Source organism: Ailuropoda melanoleuca, chromosome 2 (genome assembly GCF_002007445.2).
Source record: "Ailuropoda melanoleuca isolate Jingjing chromosome 2, ASM200744v2, whole genome shotgun sequence".
In the NCBI taxonomy this organism is placed as follows: domain Eukaryota; kingdom Metazoa; phylum Chordata; class Mammalia; order Carnivora; family Ursidae; genus Ailuropoda; species Ailuropoda melanoleuca.
In genome coordinates this window covers 76,973,674-76,997,160 of record NC_048219.1, presented here as the reverse complement: position 1 = coordinate 76,997,160, position 23,487 = coordinate 76,973,674, and the positions used below count along the sequence as shown (strand labels likewise).

At 54.7% G+C, this 23,487-nt stretch overlaps 1 protein-coding gene across 5 annotated transcripts; it reads right to left on the bottom strand.

Moving 5' to 3' along the window:
* Positions 1-7,099: 7,099 nt before the first annotated feature.
* On the bottom strand, positions 7,100-23,146 carry CSF1 (colony stimulating factor 1). 5 transcript variants are annotated; one of them, XM_011224992.3, is made up of 8 exons: positions 22,971-23,129; positions 21,654-21,716; positions 19,977-20,147; positions 16,303-16,450; positions 14,085-15,118; positions 13,450-13,502; positions 13,053-13,111; positions 7,100-9,218 (listed from the first exon to the last, which is right to left on the bottom strand). In XM_011224992.3, exons 1-7 carry the CDS (start codon positions 23,112-23,114, stop codon positions 13,066-13,068), a joined length of 1,659 nt encoding a protein of 552 aa, XP_011223294.1. In that variant the 5' UTR covers positions 23,115-23,129; the 3' UTR covers positions 7,100-9,218; positions 13,053-13,065. The 5 variants fall into 5 exon arrangements, with proteins under 5 accessions (XP_011223294.1, XP_034509943.1, XP_034509942.1 ...); XM_034654052.1 differs by having other exon boundaries at positions 14,085-14,215; XM_034654051.1 differs by lacking the exon at positions 13,053-13,111 and having other exon boundaries at positions 14,085-14,215; positions 22,971-23,144.
* Between the last annotated feature and the right edge of the window lie 341 nt (positions 23,147-23,487).

Sequence of the window (23,487 nt, the reverse complement as noted above, 5' to 3'; positions counted from 1 at the left end):
TGGACGGCTCAGTGGGTTGAGCGTCCAACTCTTGATTTCAGCTCAGCTCATGATCTCAGGGTCGTGAAATCAAGCCCCATGTTGATTCTTTCTTTCCCTCTGCCCCTCCCCCCACTTGTGCTCCCTCTCTCTCTCTCTTTCTCTCAAATAATAAATATATAAAATCTTTTTTTTTAAAAGATTTTATTTATTTATTCAACAGAGATAGAGACAGCCAGCGAGAGAGGGAACACAAGCAGGGGGAGTGGGAGAGGAAGAAGCAGGCTCATAGCAGAAGAGCCTGATGTGAGGCTCGATCCCACAACACCGGGATCACGCCCTGAGCCGAAGGCAGACGCTTAACTGCTGTGCCACCCAGGCGCCCCTAAATATATAAAATCTTAAAAAAAAGAAAGAAAGAAAGAAAGGGAGTTCACATACAGATCAACCATTTGCAAATTATGGATCTTACAAAGATCTTGAATCCAATGAAATGGCAAACCAGGAAACAAACAAATGAGGCAATTAAGGAAATACACTAACTTATTTTGACAGTACACCAGAACTCTGCTCCTATATTGTTCCCATACTCCCCCTCCTTAATGCTGTTATATTCACAAATTACATCTTTAAACATTTTTTGCCCATTGACATAGATCGATAATTATTGCTTTATGCAGTTTTCTTTTAAATCAGGTAGGAAAAAATTACACTGTCTTTTGTATTTACCTACATATTTACCTTTACACACTCTTCATTTCTTCATGTGGATTCAGGTTACTATGAAGTATATTTTCTTTTTTTTTTTTAAGATTTAATTCTTTATTAGAAAGAGGGAGAGACAGCATGTATGGATGAGGGGGAGGGGCAGAAGGAGAGGGAGAAACCGACTCCCTGCTGAGTGGGGAGCCTGCCTTGGGGCTGGATTCCAGGACTCCAGGATCGTGACCTGAGCTGAAGGCAGACACTTAGCCAATGGAGCCACCCAGGTGCCCCACTATGTAGTATATTTTCATTTTAGCCCAAGAACTCCACTGGTATTTCTCATGGGTCATATCTGCTCAGTGACAAACTCTCAGTTCTCATTTATCTGGAAGAGTCTTAATTTCGCCTTCATTTTTGAAGGCTGCGTATAGAATTTTTGCTGGGTATAGAATTCCTAGAATTATTGGTAAGCAGGTATTTTTCCCTTCTACACTCTGTACACATCATCTCACTGCGCTCTAGCCTCCACGGTTTCCAATGAAAACTCAGCTGCTAATTTTATTGAGGGGTCCTTGCACTGCGTGAGTCATTTCTCTCCTGCTGCTTTCCAAGGTCTCCTTGTCTTTTGAAAGTTTGATTATGATGCATGTAGGTGTGGGTGTCTTTGAGTTTTCCTAATTGGAGTTCACTGAGCTTCTTGAATGTGTAGTTTAATGTTTTTCATCAAATTTGGAAAGTGTTAAACTATTTCTTCAAATATTCTTTCTACTGCTTTGTCTTTCCTCTCCCTTTTTAAAAAAGATTTTATTTACTTATTTGAAAGAGAGAGAGAGCAGGAGCGGTGGCAGGGGTGGGGGGAGTGCAGAGGGAAAGAGAGAACCAGACTCCCTGCTAAGCTGGGAGTTCGACATGAGACTCAATCCCAGGACCCCAAGATCATGACTTGAGTGAAGTCAAATGCTTGATGGACTAAGTCACCCAGGCACCCCATCCTCTCCTTCTTGGACTCCTATGATGCATATGTTGGTGTGGCTTTTTGTTGCCCTGTCGGTCTCTGAGGTTCATTGGTTTTTCTCCATTCTTTCTGTTATTCAGGCAGGATAATCGCAATGGGTTTATCTTCAAATTCACTGATTCTTCCTCTGGCTGTTCAAGCAGACTGTTGAGTCCCTCTGGTGAAATTCTCCTTTCAGTTATTGTACTTTTCAACTCCGGAGTTTCTATTTGGGTCCTTTTTTTATAATTTCTATATCTTTGTTGACAGTCTCTCTTTGGTGAGATATTATTTTCATATTTTCCTTTAGTTCTTTATTTTTTTTTTAGGAATTTATTTTTAAGAAATCTCTACACCCAACATGGGGCTCAAACTCACAACCCTGAGACCAAGAGTTGCATGTTCCACCAACTGAGCCAGCCAGGAACACCTTCCTTTAGTTCTTTAGAACTGGTTTCCTGGGGCGCCTGGGTGGCACAGTGGTTAAGCGTCTGCCTTTGGCTCAGGGCGTGATCCCGGCATTGTGGGATCAAGCCCTACATCAGGCTCCTCCGCTATGAGCCTGCTTCTTCCTCTTCCATTCCCCCTGCTTGTGTTCCCTCTCTCGCTGGCTGTCTCTATCTCTGTCAAATAAATAAAATGTTTAAAAAAAAAAAAAAGAACTGGTTTCCTGTAGTCTTTGAACACACTTACAATACTTGATTTAACGTCTTTGCCTAGTAAGTCCAATGTCTGTGCTTCCTCGGGGACGATTTCTACTGATTGCTTTTTTTTGGTATGAACCGACTTTCTTGCATATTTACACACCTTGTAATTTGCTGCTGTTGTTGTTAGAACCAGGTTTTCAAAGGAATATAATGCAACAATTCTGGAAATCAGATTTCTACTCCCTCCCCAGGGTTTGTTGTTGTCGCTGCTATAGTAAAATACTCCAAACATAGCACAGGCCTTGGGCCAAATTATCTTCAAGACTAAAGCTGTTCTTCGGGAGAGCGGAGAGAGCTTCTTGTATGTAGGCATGAAGCTCATCTGAGGACAACCAACGTGGATGGAGTGTCCACACTGCACTCGGATAAGGATGCCTCTTTGAGGCCCCCCAGATACCACAGGCAGAGGGAGGGTTATGTCCTCAGCCTTTTCCCTGTCTCCCCAGAATGACTAGAGTGTGTCAAGCCTGCAGGTGTCACACTCAGTGATCCTGATGCAGCCTTGTTCATGCAATCCCAGCCTATGACAACCTCCTTCGGAGATCTGGCTGGTTGTATGGTGAGTATATTTCCAGTCTCTTCTCCCAAGAAGATCATGGTCAGGCAAAATAAGAATAATGTCAAAGCCTGTTGCCAGTTAAAGTGATCAGGGCCCAGATGTCACTTGGGCCAATAATTAGCCAGGGGCCTGCGAGATGCCCAAAGGGTGGGTAGAGAGAAAACACGAGGGTCACAAAGGATCCAGCCAAAGGAAGTCAGAGGAGGGGTTGGAAGTCAAGAAGGGCCTTTCCCAGAGGCTCAGGCGGGGGGCACATCACCCTGGAAGGCCCCTCCTCTTTTCCTGGTAGATGGAGGCTTAGCAGCGGGGCCAAATACAAATCTGAGTAGGAATCTGTCATTGGTAGCCCTGCCCAGTGCCAGACGAAACAATCCTTCTGAGGGGAAAAAGAAGGAGGTTGTTAAGAACCTGGGGACCCTCAAAGCCTGCCAGATGGGCATGAAGTGTCCATTTGTTGTGACAGATGTAAGAAGCATCTGTTAAATGCCTACTAGAGTGTGATCTGACAAGACTTTGAAAACAGGCAGGTTGGGGTTCCAAGCTAGGCTCCGCCACTTCCCACCTTCTGTAACCTTGGCCAAATTTAAAGCGTCGTTAAACTTTAGTTTCTACTATAAAAGAGCGAGTTACCACCCACTCACGGGGCTATCGTAGGATGGAACGCATTGCGTGTGTCTAGGGTGCCTCACTCACACCAGGCAATTAGTCAATGCAAGTTGTTCATCTTGTCGGCAGCGGTGGATAAGGAAGAAGAAGAGACCACACTGCTTGAAATCCTTCTATGGCTTCCTCTGCCTTGATTTTCCTGAAGGCCTGCTCGGCCCTGCATCCTTGGTCAGGTCCTCTCTTACAAGCTCTCCCAGCACCTGTATCTTCCGACCTCCGTTTCGGTCTTCCGGTTAGATGCTCATTTGTGGGCCTAATACTCACCATTTTGTGCTCAGTGTCTAGCAATACATGGGGACGAATGAGTAGGTGAAGGTGAGGCTCTGACCTCCACAGACCTCATTAGGCGCACACACTAGAAGGGACCAAAGAGCACAGTGGCTGGGGGCAGGTGTCCAGGACCTCAGAGCAGTGCCGGGACCTGGAGTCCGGAGCAGCTGGAGCCCAGCCTGGGGCTCTCACCCAGCTCTCCTCCAGGAGTTGTCTGGGACACTCCCTTGACCCAGTCTCCTCCATCTCCCCCATCTGTAATCTCTCCTGCCCCGCTGCCTCCCCAGTCCCAGGGCTGCATCAGTGCGGACTCCGGACAGGGTCATGGGGGTCCACCTATGGGCCTTCCTGTGATCTCAGACAGGGCCACAGCAGCCACAGTCCCTGCGGGCCTCAGAGTGAGCCTCTCTGTGGGTCAGTCACTTTGTCATGGGGATTTCCCGGCCGGTGTGGTCCACCTTATTCCCTCAGCAGTCCCAGCATCCAGGCCCTCAGAGCCTGGTCATTCTCCCTTCCCAGAAGCTTAAATGGGAAACCAGGGCCAAATGTGCTGCTCCTGCAGGGGTGGATTCACTGGAGTAGGGGAAGGTGGGCTCTTTCCCTGTGGCTGCCCAGCAGCTGACCTGGGCACTGCCCATGCCTTAATCACATTAGCACCTTGATCAAGGGGTCGTCAGACGCCCAGCCAGACCCCAGGCCTCCACCAGCCCCTTCCTTACCAGGGCCCGCAGTCTGCACGAGGTTAACCTCAGGCTTCTTCCTGGTCATCGCTGATTCACTTTCCTGTCTCTGGCCGGATAATGGTTTGGGGTTTGGCTGGGCCCTGCTGCTGGCATGCTTGAAGACAGAGTTCCTGACCCTTCCTGCCGATGGGCACCCACTGCCTCCCAGGGCCACTTTCCCCTGGGTCTCCTACCTGCCTCCTGCCTCCGCTCAGAAATGCCCGAGCTCCGAAGTGTCTGAAGCCTCACCCAGTCGGGAAACACCCAACTCTGCCACTTTCAGCTGAGACGAGACAGGCCGTGGCAGCCTCCCGGCTCCCCGGTACCTGCCCAGAAGGGAGCTGTGTTTAGCCCGGGCTCCCGGGGACCACTTGGCAAGGGCAGCACCAGAACCTGCTCTTTTGAGGGGCAGCCCTTTGGAGTGCACATGGTCCTTTCCGGTGTGTCCCCTCAGACACAGAGGTAGACCTGGCTTGTATTCTGAAACCAGTTCTAAGGATGGGAGAAACCTGAGGTTCAGGGAGGTTACTCGCCCAAGTCCACACCAGTCAGCAGTCGGAGAGCCAAGCCAACTACCTACCTACATTCGCTTGCTCTGAATCCAAAGGAACTATCGTTCCATAGATACGACACTCCTCAAGCAGCTGCTTGCAACCTGGGGAACCCAGGAAAGGCCTGCTGAGATTCTCTGGTCGTTTTTTCTGGATGCCTCCTGAGGCTTCTGGAAAGGCTGGTGAGGGACGGGGGTGTTTTTTCTTGTTTGATTGGTTTTTTTCGTCGATCCTTGCTTTGAAGTATCCAGTCTATCCATAGCCCAGTGATTAGTTAGGATTCTGACCTAACCCCATTTCCACCAGAAGCCAGGGAGAACATTCCGCTGAATGTCCCTCCTCTGCTTGGTTAATGAATGAACATAGTTATTCAATATGCATTCTATTGGTTAATACCAAGTAAGGCCCTAGAAAAGGACACCCACAAACTCTGGTCAGAGCTTGCATTGTTATGCCTTCGTCCACTCATTCCATATTAACCTTTTGACACACATTTATTGAACCCTTACTGTATGCTGGGTACTCTTAAGCACTGGAATGCGAGGAGGGTTGCAGAACAGTTCCTGCTATAGTTCATGGCCCAGTGGGACAGACAGACAAATTAACAGACTTTCAGTCTGTGGGAGCACTGAGGAGAAAGGCACTAAGCCTGGGTGGGCCTCAGGGACCCATGTCAGGCTGGGAAGGCTTCTCAGAGGAGGTGACTTTTAAGTTGGGCCTTGAAGGAAAAACTGCAAGTAAGTTTCTTCAAAAATCTCTTCTGAGGGGCTTTTCATGAATGATGGGAAATGCTTAAGGGAATAGGATGGTAGTGGGGGGTTAAGGGTACAAAGAGGGATGACAGCAGTTCCTGGGCCCTTAGTCCCTGGACAGGTGTGTTTAGAGCCAGTCCTGGCCCTATAACCTTGGTCCCCTAAGTGCAGGGACCCAACCTTTTGAGTCAGCCCGGTCCAATGAGATTTCTGTGGTGGTGCGAATGTTCTGTTTCTGTGCCCTCCAACATGGTAGCCACAGGGGTGTCTAGGGAGCCTTTGAAATGTTGCTAGCGTGCCTGAAGAACCAGATGTTTACTTTTATCTCGTTTTAATCCATTTCAACTTAAATAGTCACCATGTCAGACAATGCACCTCTATGTGCACCCTGGATGGCATTTGAATCACTTAAGACGTCTTTTAAAATTTCCGATGCCTGGTGCCTGAGCCTTCCCCGAGATTCTGATTTTGTTGTTCTAGGGCGGGGCTTGGGTATCAGTATGTTTTTAAACAACTCAAGTGATTTTCAGGTGAGCCGGTTGAGAACCACCGATCTGAATCTCTGTCCACCACACTCTCACGGGTGGGGAGGCCCTTGTTTCACAGGGCTGCTTGGGGTAAGTGTTTGGGCTGTGCTGGGCCTGTCATCTCCCTGGCCTTCCCCAACACCTGTCTGCCCCTCCAGGCCACAATGGCCAGTGGGAGGATGAGGCCTTAAGACCCTTCAGGAAGCCTGCTGGCTGTCCCCCTGCCAGCCTCACCCACTCCCCAGCCGAGGCAGCACTCATTCACCTGAGCCCTGCTAGGACGAAGCCACCTGCCCCCGCACAGCAGGGGACAGCTGGGGTCCCGGTGCAGGAGCCTGGTCCTTGCAGGCCTGGGGCCCTTGGACAGAGCCCAACCAGCCATTTTCTCAGGCTGGGCGAGGCTGGGCGGCAGCAGGGGCCACGGGCCAGGCCTGAGGTTTGGCTGGTTTCCGTCTACTTTCCCATTAAGCAGATACGCCAGTGAGTGTGTCTGGGACAGCAATGATGCAGTAGGTTTTGGTAACAAGACCGGAACTTGGAGAGAACCCTCCTGCCCCAGGTACCCCGGAAAAAGCTTTCTGAGCTGGGGCTCACCCAGGAGCTGCTGCCTGCCCACCCCCCTTTTTGCCCCCCGCACCCCAAAAGCACTTTTCCCCTGACTCACACGTGGCAGCTTGTGCGCTTCTTTTATTATTAAATATATAAGGAGCTTCCTATTTTTTTAAATAGATATTTCAATGACTTTATATAAAATAATTCAACACTTCCAAGTATAAAAACAAAATCTCACAGTGTGTGAGCCAATGTTCCCTCTCAGCTTTCTCAACGAAGGGATTCCTGTGCAGGTAGCCGGGGAGCCACCCAGAGGTTTGGGGGCCCTCCCACACCTGTGTCACCAAGCGCCCACAAAGAGCTTCAGCAATGGGTTGGTTTTGCTTTCTTGACTTTTAAAATACTATATGTTTGGGGTGTGGGAGGAATGCCTTTTTTCTGTGGTTTTTTTTTTCCCTTTCAAATACATATTTTCTAGCAACAAATACTAAAGTCTGTGACTAGAAGGTGCCCCACAGGGCAAGTTGCCCACTGCCCTTCCTTCAGCTGACAGCAGCAGGGCAGGGGCAGCGGGAGCCAGGAGAGCCCCACTTTTGAGGGCAGGCAGAAAAGTTCATGGGCCCCGGCCCGGCGGCCAGGAAAGGTGGGATCTCTCGGTGGAGGGCCCAAGGCTGCAGGAGAGGAGGGGCACAACAGCTCAAAGGGACCAAGGAGGGTCATCAATGACCCCCCCCCCAACACCTACTGCCAGCTCTCAGAGCAGCAGCCATGGGGTGGCCCAGGAAGCTGAGGCCCTCAAGGCAGACTTGGAAGTGGATGCCTGGTCCCTCTCCCATCCTGCCTGGCCTGGTCAGAGAGATGGGGAGGAGGCGAGAGCTGGGGGGATCACTGCCTACCTAGGTGGGGGAAGGGAGGGTGGGAAGAGGATGGGAGCTGGGTGCCGTGCTGTGATGGGGCCGGGGCCTGGTATGGGGAAGGAGACCAGGCTGCGGGGTGGGGGTGAAGACGCCCTCCCCCAACCTCAGGGGCATACCCATAATTGCGAAGGCCCAGTTTCAGTGGGAGCTCACCCGGCAGCCTCCCTCTGCGTCTGCCTCTGCCCTCCCCACCCTCCCTCCCGCTAGTCACTTCCCTCTTGGGAATGTCAAAGTGCAAGATGCAGAAACCTGCGAACAACGACGACGACGACGACACAGCCTAAAGACCAGCTCTGGCTGGCGGCCCAGGCGCTTCTCCCACCCCATCCACCCTGGGGAGGTGAAGCCTGCGTCAGCAGAAGGTCAGGGCTTAGGGGCTCCCTCAGTCGACAGGCAAGGCCAGCTCGGGCTCTCGGCGCAGGACGCTGGCTAGAGGCTGGATGGGTGGAAGGATGGACAGACGTTCGCTCACAGGGACGGACGGGGCTGTTCAGCAGGCAGGTTCAGGATTCACAGTGCAATGGCCTCCTTCATGAGGGGAGCCTCTGCGCGGCCTCCTGGAGAAGCCCTGGCAGAGCTGGAGGGAAGGGGAGGCAGATGCCAGAGCCGGCTCTTCCCCTTGGCATCGGAGCCAAGCCAGACAGGTCCTGAGGGCAGGGGTGACCTCCCCTCTCCGCCTGGCAACCAGCAGAGGGCACTTGGGCAGGCGGAGAGGGTGTCGGCCCCCTCCGGGCTGCCAGCGCCGACCCGCAGGCCCAGAGGCCTTCTCTTCCCGGCTTTCAGGCTGCACACCTTTACGGGAAATCCAGCCGACGATGGCCCGCCCTGCAAATCTCAGGCTTCTCTCTCCGGAGACAAGTCCCTGCTTGTCGGTGTTGGGATCCCTTGGCACCAGGCGGTCCTCTGGGCACAAGGGCTCTTCCATTCCTCAGTGCCCATCCTACGCTCCCACATCCTACGGGCATCTGGGTCCCTGGCCCGGGTGTGGCGTGGAGGGGAGTGGGAGGAGGACACAGCCCCTGAGGCACAGAGGGTCCTCAGCTGGGTTTCCCAGCCTTCCTCCAGTGGATGGGAGCCTCCAGGGCCCACGATAAATATCAGCAGCGTGGGGGGGGCGCGTCCTCCAGCCCTCTCCTAGTCAGTCCAGAGTCTGAGGGTCAAGGGCAGAGGGACCCCAGCCTCGCTGCTCTGATCTAGTCCCGGCAGGCAGGAGCTCTGTGGTGGGCAGGTCACATTCCCAGGAGAATGGCTGGGGAGGGTGCTGGTGGACCCTCCCATCGTGTCTCCTCCCGTGGAGAGACTGTCCTGTGTGCCCAGCTGTAGGGGAGAGAACAAAAGGCTGGTCAGCCGAGTGGGAGTGGAGGGAGGGGTCACTGAGGACACGAGTGGGGGAGGCATGGCGTTCCTGTGGGCTGTAGGTGGTGCTGCAGGCAGGACTTCCTCCCATCCTCTCCCTCGCCTCCCCAGCCACCCCAGACACCGCAACGGACCAGGCGGCTTTTCCTGGCAGCGGCCCAAGCCTCTGGCCAGACTGGCCTCACCTCCTACCTCCTCCTGGGGAACTAGGGACCGCAGCGGGTGGTAATGGGGCCTGGTAGAGGCCTAAGCGGGGCTGGGAGAGGGGGTTGGCCGCTGCCCAAGTGGCAGAGTCTGACAGGGAGGGAAGGCGACGCTTGAGTGTCCTCAGACCCTCTCCAGTTAAGACCATCTCGCTGGCCTTGGGCCAATGACCCAAGGGTGCTTCTTGCTAACTCTAGCAAAGAAGCATTTCTTTTTTTTTTTTTTTTAAAGATTTTATTTATTTATTTGACAGAGATAGAGACAGCCAGCGAGAGAGGGAACACAAGCAGGGAGAGTGGGAGAGGAAGAAGCAGGCTCCCAGCCGAGGAGCCCGATGTGGGACTCGATCCCCGCCGGGATCACGCCCTGAGCCGAAGGCAGACGCTTAACGACTGCGCTACCCAGGCGTCCTGCAAAGAAGCATTTCTTATTCCCACCCCTACACCATTCATCACAGAGGGTCTTCACACATGATACTCGGGACAGCAGGTCATAGGTAATGAAGAGGAAGAATCAGAGGCAGTTCCAGAACAAGGAAACTCGCATCCTGCCACTTGGCGGGCTAACCCCTAAGCCACCCAGCCTCCTTTCCTGATGGGCCAAGGGACTTGCCCCCCTGCATCAGCCACGGGAGTCAGGGCCCTGCTCTCTCCAACCCCACCCCCATCCTCGTCCCTTGCCCAGCATCCTTGGAACGCTTTGTTCCCAGAGCAGAAATCCCCTGGACTCCATCCAACAGTTTGACTTTGGATCCCGTGTGGAGCTCCCCTCCCCAACCATCCATAGGCCCTACTGGCCAAGTCCATGATGGACAAGGAGGGCAGATGGGACCATAGCTTCTGGCTCCCAGCCCATTCCCATGCTCTGGAGAGGGAAGAAGGGAGAACCATAAACTGGACATGAGCCATGCTGGGTACAGCTGGGCCACAGGCCCTGCTGGGGCTAGGAGGGAAGAAGGACCAAGTGGGTGAGCTCCACTGCCCCTAGGTCCTCAATGCTTGGAGTGGAGGGGCTGGGGTCTGTGTTTTCTTTCTGAGCATCCCTCTATCAGTCTCTCTGCCTCTGTGTTTTTCCTCTCTCTTGTCAGAGTAGTAGGTAGTCTGGGGGCTGGCCCTGAATCTCCTGAGCTCCTGGGGCCTGGTCTGGACCCATTGATCTAAGCGGGGTCTGGATGTGACCCCTGGCCTGGGATCCCTCTCGACGTGGAATCTTGAGGGGAGGAAGAGGAAAGCTTGTCAGGGCCCGAGAACAGGCAGGCAGGGAAAGCAGAGGAGGAGTGTAAAGGAGATGGGGCAGAGGGCCAAGACCAAGGGGGGAGGCCGGCAACCAGTCCGAGGGTGGTGCAGCACTGAGCCACGAAGGGCCCAGAGACCTCGGTCCCTCCTCTGCTTTACCAGTCCTGAGGGGGTCTGGGTCACCCTCACTGCCCTGCCCATGTCCCATCTGATCCGCTCACCCATCTTAGCCCACCCCACCAACTAAGGGGGACCCCAGGGTTCCAGATGTGTGGTTTCACGCTCTTTTCTAGATAGGCTCCTCTGATTTTGAGTGTTTGTTAGGTCCCTTTTCTGTCGAGGAGTGGCCCAGACCTGTCACTGTACACATGGAAAGGTCCTAAGGCGCTCACTTGCTTTTGGCATGGGGTGGGACTGGAAGCTCTAAAGGGTTACCCCAGCTAGTCGGTCAGTCAGCCAGTCCACAAATCAGGCCATTAGCCAGCTAGCTAGTCAGTTAGCCAGTCATCTCACCCATCAACAACCAGCCAGTTAAGCAATTACCAGCTGGTCATTGGGTCACCGACAAAGTCACCTAGCCAGCTGGTCAGCCAGTCGGTCAGTCAGGGTCACTTAGTTACCTGGCTAACGGGTCACCCAGGAGGCTGGTCGCTTAGAGACAGCCGGCCAGGCTCAGGTGGTCAGTCAACCCTTAAGCCAATCAGGCCACATTTATTGAGTTTTGGCAAGTACGAGAGGCCCTCCCTGTATTAGAACATGGGATGGGAGAAAATGCCAAAAAAAGTGGAAGACATAGTCCCTGCCCTCCAGGGGCTTACAGCCCTCTTAGGGATGCGGAACGTACGTGTATACCCAGAATAAGGTCTGAAAATGTATAAAAACAACATCCAAGTAAGCATACGTTGATAGAGTATTAACCAAATACGAAAGAGGGGAGGGGTAGGAACTGAAGAGCAAGTGGGGGGTGGTGGAGTCAATCTGAAAGCATGGGAGATGGGGGGAGGGGCTGCCTAGAATCGGGGAGCCAGGGCTGAGGAACGAGAAGGGTCACATCTTTATCAACAACGTGCATGACGACAATAGAAGGCACGCCTCAATGGTCAGGGGACACACTTGGGGGGGCTAGGAAGACAGAATGAGGGGCTAAAACCATCTCTACGGGCTCAGTTGATTCCAACAAGGACACACACAAACTCCTACAGCTGGGTTAAAAAACAAAGTTATTTCCGTACGGGAGAGAAGGCCGGGCCCGACAGAGGTGTACGGGAAATGGAATTCGGGGTTTTAACAGATCACAAGCTCAACATATGACCACAGTACGATATGCAGCTGTTAAAAAACAAACAAAACCACGAATACAATCTGAATCTTCATAGAAGAGAACTGTCCCGATCAAGGAAGGTAACAGTCACTCTGTGCTCTGAGCTGGGGGACAACATCTGGAACACTGGGTCCAGGGCTGCGCGCCCCATTTTCAGAGGGACATTGACAAAGGAGTGTGTCCAAAGGAGGGCGACCAGGATGGTGAGGGGTCTGAAAACCATGTCATATAAGGAATGTTTGAGGGACTCGGCCACACTTAGCGGGGAGAATTCTTAAAGGGGATATGGATAGCTGACCGGAGCCACCGGAGGCCTCTCACGAGAAGCAGAGGGAAGACCATGGTAGAGGGGGCAGGGAAGCTCCTTCAAGGAAGGACCTCCTCACGGCGCTCCTGGGAGATGACAGGGAGCTTGCCTGGGACTCGGAGGACAGGCTCAGCAGCTGGCTGACCCCCTGTCGGGGATGCAGAGAGGAGAGACCCTTATAGGGTAGGACGCTGGCCAAATGACCTCTAAGAGCCTTTCCAAGACTAAGGGTCTATGGATCCATGAATCTAAAAGCAGGGATGTAGAAACAACCTTGGCTGGGGAGATGGGTCAAATAGGGTGCAAGAGGTGGGTATTAGGGCCAGCTGCTGGAGGAGCCTGGGAGCCCAGCTAAGAATGTTGGGTTTGAAGTGGTTGGTGATGCAAATTCCCCAGGAAGGTGAAGACTTTATACAAGATTTGGTTGCTCTGGGATGGAAGGTGGCAGCAAGACTAGAAACCAAAAACAAAAATAATAACCTGATGCATGGGTAATAGAGCCTGGCCTCAGACTGGGCTGCGGGGAGGGGAACAGGGTGGGGGAGACCTGAGGGTCCTGAAAGGAGACAGTTGGCAGGATCTGGTGATGGATGGAAAAGGGAGCAGGAGGAGAGGAAGTCAAGTGTGGGCTGGCCTCGGGGGAGTTGCTGGTATCACCAAGGTTGGATGATTGGAAAAGGGGGTAACTCATTTTAAGGGGTGGAGGGAGATCCAAATCAGAGTCTTACCTTAGAAACCTCTCTACACTGGCAGTTCCACCTGTCTGTCCTCATCCTGAGTCAGGGGGCTGCAGGCAGAGCAGAGGGCTGGCATAAGACCTCAGCAGAGGCTGAGGAGTGAGGGAACCCCTTAAGTCTGTCCCCCAACCCCCCACACATGTGCTCCAGCCCTCTCAGATTTAGAAGACCCAGAACTGCCTAACCCTAAGGAGAAATCCGGAAAAAATCTCAGATATCTAGGAAGAAGAAACGCCCTTCCTCCTCTCCACCTCCCCTCCTGTTCTGAGCTCCACTTCCTCAGAGCAAGTGAAAGAAAGTCTCCCCCAGATCTAGAAGAGAGACAGACGCCAAGACAGCACCCCCCCTCCCGTGCCTTCCAGAGCACCTCCCCCCCATAAACTCTCACCTGCCCTCTGGTTTCTCCATGGGAGAATCCGCTGTCCGAGGCTCTCGGTGGCTCTGGGGACAGACGGTAAAAAGCAGGCTCACTGAGGAGCTGGGGAACGGTGTGGGGACAGTGGCCTCACCCGCAGGCAGGGCTGCCCAGGGGAGTAGATGAGAGTTATCCAAGTCTCCCCCAGCTACCCAGACGTGGGGATGAGCCGCAGGGCCAGGAGACCTTCCTGCGGCTTCCCTGCTGGTGACACCCTCTTGCCTTTCCCCATGCACGCTGCTTCCTATCTCTGGGGCCCTGGGCCCAGGCTTGCGCAGAACTCCCAGTGAATGCCCTGCCCCGATGCTGGCAGAGCAGCACTTTCCTCGGCCAGCTCCCTTCATGTGTGGGTTCTCTTCCCACTCTCGGCCCATGAATATTCTCGCCTGGTCCCTTCCCGTCGACCTTATAAGCCTGGGTCTCCCGCATTTTTGAAGAAACCCTCCATTTCAACCTCCTATCTTCTGTGTTCAGTTGGGGCCCCCGTCTTGGTGTCCGAAGAACCCAGGCAGAGCCCAAGTGATCCTCCGATCTGCTTGACCTCCTCTACCCAGGCTGTGACGCTGTCCCCATGAGCTGCCCTCCTCTCTCTAGGGGGCTCTCCTTACCCGCCGTCTCCACCTGTAGAACAGAAGGCCGCCGACGGCCAGCAGGACCAGGATGATGCTGGGCACCAGCAGGTGGAAGGTAAACCCGCGGAGCTGAGCGTCAGAGGGTCCCTCCTGCTGCCTCTCATGGCCTGTGTCAGTCAAAGGAACGGAGTTAAAAGGGGCCAGGGCCCCGGCCGCCCCCTCACTTGCTCGTCTTCCTTCCAGCTCTGTGGGGCTCCTTCGATCCCTGGTGCTCCTTCTGCCCTCCAGCTCCCCGAGGGGCAGCACATGGCCCCAGGAGTGCCTTCTGGGAAGGTTTGGCTGTGCAGAGAGGGCTGAGGGACTCCTGAGGCCTCGCGGGGGCCGCGACGGGGTCCTGGCAGAGCTTGGCTCCTGGTGGTCTCTGGGCGGGGCAGATGGACGGTCTGTCTTCTCAGGTGTGTGACTCTGGGCCTGGCCAGTGGGTCTTGTGGGGCCCACAGTGGGCAGGGGTACGCCAGTCATGTCCTCTGGCTGCTCGCCCCTGGCTGAGTAGGACTGTGGAAAAGGTGCTGACAAGAGGTCACTGGGCCTGGCGGTCGTCTCGGCCTGGACTCTGCCTCCTCCCAGCCTGGAGGAAGAAAGCACTGCCTCTTGGGGTACGGGAACCTCATTAGCCTCTCCGGAGGCCTCTTCTAGGGTCCAGTTAGTGCCCAACGCAGAGTCAAGAATGTCTTCCATCCTAGGGACGGGGGCCCCGACAGAGGGCCGGGGCTGAGGTGAATCTCCGACAGGGCTGGCCTCCACTCCTGGGGGCTCAGGGGATTCAAAGCTCTGGCAGGTGCTCCTGGGTGGTCGCTGCTTGGCACTTCGCGGGTCCAGGTCCACTGTGCGGAGGGGCTGCTCACTGGGCAAGAGGGAGCTGCCTTCTGTCCCCTCAGAGTCAGCCCAGGTCAAGCCAGCCATAGGGGCCATGGAGGGGGCAAGGGGCTGCTGAGGGGAGACAGAGGCCAGGTCACTGCTAGGGGTGGCTTTGGGGTACAGGCAGTTGCAATCAGGCTTGGTCACCACATCTGAAAGAACCACAGAGAGAGGGAGAGAGAAAGACGGGGAGGAGATAGAGTCACCAGCCTCCAGCACAGCTTTCCCAGGGGGAGGGGTGGAGAGGGGGATATGGGTCTGGGGGGGGTCCCTCACCCCCTAATTCAGCGCCGGGGCTGAGGAGAGGACAGGACTGGAGCCAGTGCTCAGGACACAGGCCTCAGGCAGTGAAGGTACAGACTGCAGAGAGCAAAGAGTGGGGTTTAGAGGCACAGACCGGGGGGCTGGGGTCAGGGAAGACCAGGGAACAGCCTTTCCTGGAGCTCCAGCTGGCTAGGTGCCAAGCCAGGGTTGAGCAGTGGCCTCCAGGGCTAACACAAGTCACCCTCAAGTCCCATAGACAGTGTTGGTTGGAAAGCAGCAAGGTGGTTTCATGCACAGCCAGGGGCCACACAGCCACAGCCACGGGTGGGAACAAGCTGGGGCTGGAACGTGGCCAAGACTTGAGGCCTTGGGATTGAAGCAACGAGACTGGACTTGGCCACTGGCAGGTCGCGGGGCCTCGGCCCCTGCCTCGGGGAGCAAGGCTGAAGGCAGGAGGGCACACGTGGCATGGGACGCAGAGACGAGGACACGCAGGGTACACATGTGTGCAGCTGGGCCTGCACTGGGAGCTTTTGAACGATGCTCAGACTTCAAATCCAGCCTTTTCCCTTGAGGGGACATTTAAGGCATCCTGCGGACTTCTGGAGCCAGGGAATCCTGGTGGTTCACAGCAGGGCTCCTGGAGCAAGGGCCCTGGCTCCCAGATGGAGCCCGCTCTCTCCACGGAACCCCCTGTACGTTCAGCCAGCCTGCAGAGCCGGTGGGGAAAGCCTCCATGCCTACAGGGCTCTCTGAGAGGGGCCCCTTTCCCCTTCCCTAATCTCACAGCCACCAGCATGATCCTTCTTGATGCCTCCACATGCAGACATATTTGGTATGCATGCACACACATGTCAGAAGAGACATGTGCCCGGGACCACCCAGAGGTACATGAAGCCACATATGTACACGAGAAAAGCACATCTGCACACATAGGAGCACGAGTAGCAGCCAGGCTGCCTCCCCAGGGTCCCTCCGGCCTCCCTCCGGCCCCGCGTTTCACCTCCCAATCCCTGCTCTGTTGCCTACACCCTCCTCTGGTCCTGCGCTCGCTGGCCTGTTTGGTGCTTACCTTGGCTGGAGCACTTAGCAAAGCTGTTGTTGCAGTTCTTGCTGAAAACGTTCCAGTCCTTTTTCAGGAGATTCTTTGTTTCATTAAAGACATTCTTGATCTTTTCCAGCAACTGCAGGGGTGTCTCATAGAAAGTTCGGACACAGGCCTGGAAAGACAGCAGGGCCCCCCTTGGTGAGGATGAGCATTGGTCCATGTCTCTAGCTTGTTTGTCAAACTCCCTAGGCCTTTCTCACATCTGTCTTCTTTCTCTCTTTCATTTTCTCCCTCCTCTCACCCCTGATCTACGGTGGAATCGCTCCCGAGATCTTGAACTCTGTCATTTATTTGCAAATCTATTGAACACATATCTAGGTGCCAGGCATATGGCAATTACCTGGGAATCATGCAATGAACACGAAAGACATGATCACTGGCCGAGTTGGACACCGAGTCCAGCAAGGCATTGGCCTTAAACACACCATTACAAGTGCAGTGAGTCACATGGAGAAGTGCAGAATGATCTGAGAATGTATAACAAGGAGAACTAAATGAGGGCTCAGGGGGAATTTCCCCATGGAACCAAAGGAAAGATGATCAAGAGTCAACCAGGAAAGAAGGTGGGGTTGGAGAGAGCTGTCTGGGTGGTGGGAACAGACTGTGCAAAGGTCCTGAGGCAGCAAAGAGCCTGAAATGTCAAAAGACTGAAAGACGGCTACAGTGGTTACAGTAGTGCCATCTAGGAAGAAGGTAACAAGAGATGCAACTGAGAAAGGTCAGCAAGGGCCCGGTCTGGCAGGCCCTTGATGGCCATGTTGAAAACTGTTAACTTGATCCACAGAGCAAAGACAAGACATCAGAGGGGTTGTTGGGGAGATGGGTGGTGGTACGATAAGACTCAAGCTTTAGAAGGATCATCCTGCGGTGGGGAGAAGGTCACGAGACCTTGGGTCCTTCTCTGGCATCGGTATGCCTTGGAAGGAGGGCTGAAGCTACCCCCAGTCCTGTCTGTTGAGCTGTTCTTTTCTCTTCCGCTCATAGCACCCAGGCTCCCCACACTCACTGGAGCTCTGAGAAGCCTCTCACACTCCTGTTCCTCCCCTCTCTTGAACTGCTCCTCAGTCTCCTTACCAGGCTCCCCTCCCCCACCTGATTTATAAATTCTGGCACGCCTCAGGGCTGTCCTAGACCTACCCCTCGTTTCACACCAGATGATGCCACGCACGCCCATGGCTTCATCGGTGGCCTACTTGCTTATGACTTCCAAATACCCAGTTTTTCCTTACACTGAGCTGCACAGGGAAGGACTGTAAGCTTTACTAGGCTGTGAGGTCCTCCAAGCCATCTCCGAATGCCCACAGCCTGTGCATAGTAGGCCCTGGAGAAATGTTGACCCAATGAATGAATGAACGTAGGCATGAGAAGACCTGTGCTCAGCTCCATCACTCACCAGCTAGATGACACTGGCCAAGTGGACTGTCCAGTTTGGGCTTCTTTCCTCTTCTGTAAAGTCAGAACCACCACCCCTTCCAGCCTCCCCACCGGGGCTGTTGTAAGAAAGAGGGACGCTGGCACTCTCTCGCCTTCTTCATAAACCTCCATCTCCTTCATACCTCACCTCGTACTTCATGGAGAAGACAGCATCCATCAGACACAAGGTCCCACTGCCCACCTAAGACACAGAGGCAGTGCCTTCTCTCCTCAGGGACTCTGAACCCCGCAGGAGACCGGTTCCTCTAGCCTCAAAGTCTCCCTCCCTCCTCGACTCCACCCCGCGGCTTCCACACCGGATCTAGGCTGTGTGCAGGGTGGGTGGCTGGTGAAAATACAGATCCCCAGGCCCACCCACAGATCCGGTGAATTAGACTTTCTAGGGGTGCCTCCTGGGAATCTGGAATTTAAACAAGCTCCCCAAGGGATACGTGTGAACCTTAACAGTGGAACACCCCAGGTTTAATACCTTTCGTAAAAATGGTTTGTCCCGCAATCCCACACTCCCTCTGGCGACCTCTCCCTTTTTCTGTGCCCCTGTGGATCCGAGCTCCTCCACAGCGCGGCCTCCACTCACCCCCATCGGGCACCCGCCTCCAGCAGCAGCTGTCCGGTGACCCATCGGACACCTTCCACCCCCGTCTTGCTTGACTTCTCAACCCCGGGTGATAACGGTGACTACTCTTTCCATTTTGAGCCACTCTTCTCCGTGCACCCAGCGAAATCAGACCTCTCGTTCTCCTCCCGCCCCTCAGGCTGCTCCTTCCCCGTCTCCTTGTGGTCCCTGCGTCTGCCTGGCTCCCGAGGGCTGGGGTTCCGGGGCCCTGTGCTACCGTCTCCTGGCTTCACACATGACATCCTTGCTGCCTCGTCTTACGTGTGCGTCTCGCTGGCCCAACCCAAGACCCGCGTGGCCAGCTGCCCGCGCCGCGATTCCGCTCGGCTGTTTCCCAAGCATCTCGGGGGTCATGTATACCCCCAACTGAGCTTCTGCTCCTCCGCGGAGCCTGCTCCGCCTGCTAATCTCCCCCATGTCAGAAGTTCAGCGGCTCGTGGGAACGTCTGCGTGCTCCGGACACAGGCGTCCTGGAGCCCTCCCTTCCCTCGGCTGCTCCACCAAGTCCTGCCGGTCCTTCCTCCAAACTGATTCCCGGAGCACAGCCACTTCCTCCCTTTGCAGCACCCTAGTCCAAGCCTCTAGGATCTCCTGACCCGACTTGCGCCCCCTGCTGGCCTCCCAGCCTCCATTCCTGCCCGCCCCCCTCCCCGCCCCCACCGAAGTTCACGCTCTGCGGGGCTACCAAACCCCTCTCACGGTAAAGTTCCATTAGGTCACTGCCCTGTTCACCAGGGCGTCCCTCACACTTCAGACAACATCCCACGTCTTTAAGACCCCCGGTGCACCCCCGCCTGCTCCCGCCTCCTCCCCTCTCTCTGTTTCTTCCAAGACTTGGCCCTGGTGACCACCTTTTGGGCTCCTGAACGTGCATGTAGCCTGCCTCAGGGCTTTGTGCATAGCCTTCCGTGTTCTGGAATGCTCTGACCAGCCTCACTGCTTCCTAACTCTTTCTCCTCTTTGGACCTCAAATGAATATTCTCTTACTTGGGAGCCTCCTCCTTCCCTTCTTTCCCACCGCCCCCCCTTTTTAAATGAGAGTGCCGTTTGTCTCTCAGAGCCTCCTCATTGCCACCTTCTGTCCCCCATATTTTACTCATGTGTTTTGTGAACTGTCTCACCCCTGCCCCAAATGTAAGCTCTTTGCATGCGAGGGTTTCTGTCTGGTTTGATCCCAGCTGTTTCGTATCGTCCAGACCAGTACCTGGCACACAGTAGGCACTCAGTAACTATTTGTTGAATGAACGAATAGTCCTCAAGCTTCGTAATGCTACTTATTTGTGTCATTGTTTGTTTAATGGTTGCCAGCCTCCCCTAACCAGAAGCCCCATGAGGGTGGCAGCCACGCCGTTCTTGCTCATGGTGACATCGATGACATCGTCAAGGCCTAGCACTGTGTCTCCTGCCTGGCAAGCCTTAGCAGAGGGGTGCGGGGTGAATCCGTGAATGAGAGCGTGAGTGAACAATGACATGGGGTGGGGGGCGGGGTGAGGCACGGGAATACACTCTGTGTGTAGGGGCAGGCATGGGACCCCCCAAAGCCACCCTCTGCTCTCACTCCATGCTCCCAGCTCCAGAACATTCCTACCTTGTCCTGCTCTTCATAGTCCTTGGTGAAGCAGCTCTTCAGCCTCAGAGAGAGTTCCTGGAGCTTCACGATGACAATGGCGTTGCGAGTATTGTCTTTGAAGCGCATGGTGTCTTCCATTATGTCTTGTACCAGGAGAAACGCCTTCTTCAGGTAGCACACGGGATCTTTCTGAAAAATGAGAACCTGGAGTTTATGGTCTGGCTAATGTGGTCTGGGAACCCAGGCTCTGTGACAGGTGCCCACATCCCTGGCGGTCGGAGGGCTGCAACCTGCCTTATGCCTGCCCCTGAGGGGAGGCCCGTGCCCCTCCAGTAAGAAGGGGGGCACTGACCCCAGCTGCTCTTTCATGCTCTCTGTCTCTGGGATCTGGAACTGCTGGGAATTGGGGTAGACGGAAAGACATGGGGGTTCTGATCAGAGACATCCTCAGATTTCTGGAAGATGAGGCTTTAATCAGAACGGGGGCACACGGGTAGGGTGGATTCTGGGGAACTGCTCTCTATCTCTATCTCTCTTTTGCCTTACCACGTGGCTCCTTCTAATCCTCCAGGCCACAGGGGAACTAAAGACCACTTGAGGGTCCAAAGAATAACCTCAGTGTTTTGTCGCCCTGAGAGATGGTGGTTGCCTCAACGGAGCATTCGCTCTGTATTCCTAGTACCCAGTCCCATCGTCCTGGTGAAGGAAACTTGCTATGCTTGTTAAGGTGTGAGTGAGTGAGTGAGTGCGTGAGTGAGTGAGTGAGTGAGTGAAATACTGAGGTTATTCTTTGGGCCGTGAGGTGGTCTCCAGTTCTTACAGACGTGTGTAGGGGTCAGGTGTGCAGAAGCTCAGAGATGGGAGCAACTTCCGGGCACGTTGCGGTGATTTTGTATGAGGCACAAATACAAGCGGGTGTGGACTAAGGGGTGGGGTGGGGGCAGTTGAAAAGGCCTCACAGGCACAGGAAGAGCTTGTGCAAAGGCTGGGAGGCAGGGAGGGGCAGGCAACGGCGGGGGGGGGGGGGGGGGGGGNTGAAGGTAATGGGTTGGAGTTCCGAGAGCTCCCCCTACTGGCGGGATGGTGGGTGCCTTAGAAGCAGGGAGGCTCTTGAAACTGTCCAAGTAACTGATCCGGTGAGGCTGGGGCAGAACCCAGAGCTGCTGGGAGGCCCAACCAGCAGCCCTTGGTGGCTGGCTGGGTGTGGGGTAGGAGGCAGAGGGAATGGGCTGGACCGACTCCCTGGCTGCTGCTCTGTCTGTTGGATGGAAATGACATCCTTAAGCAAAACATGTGACCCAGAAGTCATATTGGTTTGCCTTAGGCTCTTAGAGCTAGCCTGCCTGAGTTCAAATCAGGCCTCCACCACTTAGCAGCTATGCTCCCTTCACCTCCCTGAGGACAATAACCAAGATTAGCATATCACATAGTTGTACTGTCAGGATTAAATTAGAAAGTGCCTGGCACATAGTTAAGACCTTGATAGGTGCCAGGGCCGGGAGAAGGGCGCAGCAGGGGACTCGAGGACCTTGCTCAGCTCTGGACCCTGGCACCCCAGAATGGAGCACCAGCGATCCTCCCACCCTCACCCTGCCCAGTTATAGGATTTCTCCTCCTTTCACGCTCCCACACGTATCCACCTTGGGGAGCACATAGCCGGCCGGCCCATGGGTCTTGTAAATAACCATAACTCACCAGCTGTTCCTGGTCTACAAACTCATAGGCGATCTGGCAGGAAGTCTCCATCTGACTATCGATCTGTAAGAGAGAGCAGGCCAGTGTTGTCAGGGTATCCGCAGCTCCACCGAGGCTGCCTAAGAATGAGAACTAGGGTTTCTGGGTGGACCAGGTTTTGATCCTCCTCAAACTCCCCACCAACCATACTGGGAAAGACAGAGCCAAGGGAAAGACTTGTGCCTCCCACATGCTCGGGATGGGCTGTAGAAGACCAAGAAGTCTCCTTCCTCCGCCTCCCGCTCCATGAAATCCGACAAAGAGCCGCTAGTTATAAGGAAGAACTATCTAAGAGGATATAGGGCATAATCTTCCGTGAAGGGTAGTGAGCTCCCTATCATGGCAGGAATTTGAGCACAGGCTAGACAAGCTCTGGGGATTCAGGATCTAAAGGGGCTGGGGTGAGACATCCTCAAAGCCCTCCTTGGGCCCCAGAGCAGTGTTCTGTGATCCTAAGCCTCAGAGAATGCTTTGGTTCTTGGTCTAGCTGGGACAGTTGCAGCAGCTACAAGAGGGAAAGTGCAGAGGTAAGAGAGGTAGCAGGCCCAGCCTATAGGCCCCAAGCTCAGGGCCCTGGAGCTGGCCTCAGCCAGCGGTGCTCTACCCTGCCTGGCTGGCCAGAGGAATGGTAAATTCTCTTCTGAGCAGGACAGAGGCCATGACGGTAACCTGATTCTGCCTGGCTGAACCACATTTGGAATTGTTGACCTCTCTGCCAGCCCTATTAGAATAAGGCACGGGCTCCTTCATGGCGGCCTGGGTGAGCAGTCCTTCCCAGCCCCAGGGCTCACGCAAGAGCCAGGAAAGGGAGGGTGGAGGGGTGGGAGTGAGCCAGGAGCCTCCTCTCCAGATCTGGCGGTGGCCCTGGTGCCAGGCTCGCGGCACGTCTGGGAGTCCAGGAGTTAGAATCAACATCTGGACATAGCAGGCCGACCAGCGGGGGGGCTCCCCGGAGGAAGCATCTCACTGAGGGAAAGCAGGCCTCACCAGCCTCTTCTGAGTCCAAGGTTGACCTTCCAGGCAATCATTAACCCAGGCAACCGGCTGGAAGCCCACCCTGTCCACTGTCTGCAGCGGAGTCACCGAGGGCTCAGGGTCGGGTGTGGGTCAGAGGCCCCGACCCCGAGAAGGTCCATGAGGAGAGCATCAGTGGAGCCATGAATCAGGGCCTGCACAGCTGTACTTCTCTGCCTGCAACCCTTGCCTTGGACCCTGCTCCCTGGCTCCTGCCTCAGTTCCCAGCAGGGAGAAGGTAGATAGGCACGGCCGCACACTCACCAGCTCCTGGAGGAACTGCAGGTGTCCGTTCCCGATCATGTGGCTACAGCGCTCTGACACCTCCTCGGTAATGCTCCCGCTCGCCAGGAGACAGACCAGCAGCAGCAGGGGCTTCAGCCATGTCTGTAATAGAGAGTGCGTCATTACTCCCAGCACTCCGTCTCCCTAGGAGCCCCCGTGCCCTGCTGGGAGAGGAAAAACAAGGATCTCATCCCTACAGTGCTCCAGGCTCTGCCCCTTGCGCCAGGATGCAGCGTATCCCAAATCCAGCTTTCTCAGGATCTCCTAACTGGCGTGCACAGTCCTTCTCTCCCTTGATAACTACCCACATGTCATCTCCTCCAAGAAGCCTTCCCAGATTCACGTAGGCCAAGCCTGACTACGCACTGAGCATTTCACGACGACATGGGAAGTGTTCCTACCAGTCTAAATTTCAATTACACAGGAAAGTCCTTGAGTGCAGGACTTGCATCTGCTCACTGTTGTGTCCCTGCAACATCAAACACGAGCCAGACAT

Bases quoted from the DNA above. Each gene is read 5' to 3' on its own strand.
- CSF1 (XM_034654050.1), bottom strand. From the start codon at position 23,114: ATGACGCACTCTCTATTACAGACATGGCTGAAGCCCCTGCTGCTGCTG. The intron at 16,451-19,976 runs GTAGGAATGTTC...CTGTCTTTCCAG, and splicing joins ACTATGAAGAGCAGGACAAG to GCCTGTGTCCGAACTTTCTA. The intron at 15,119-16,302 runs GTAAGCACCAAA...TGGTTCTTTCAG, and splicing joins TGCTAAGTGCTCCAGCCAAG to ATGTGGTGACCAAGCCTGAT.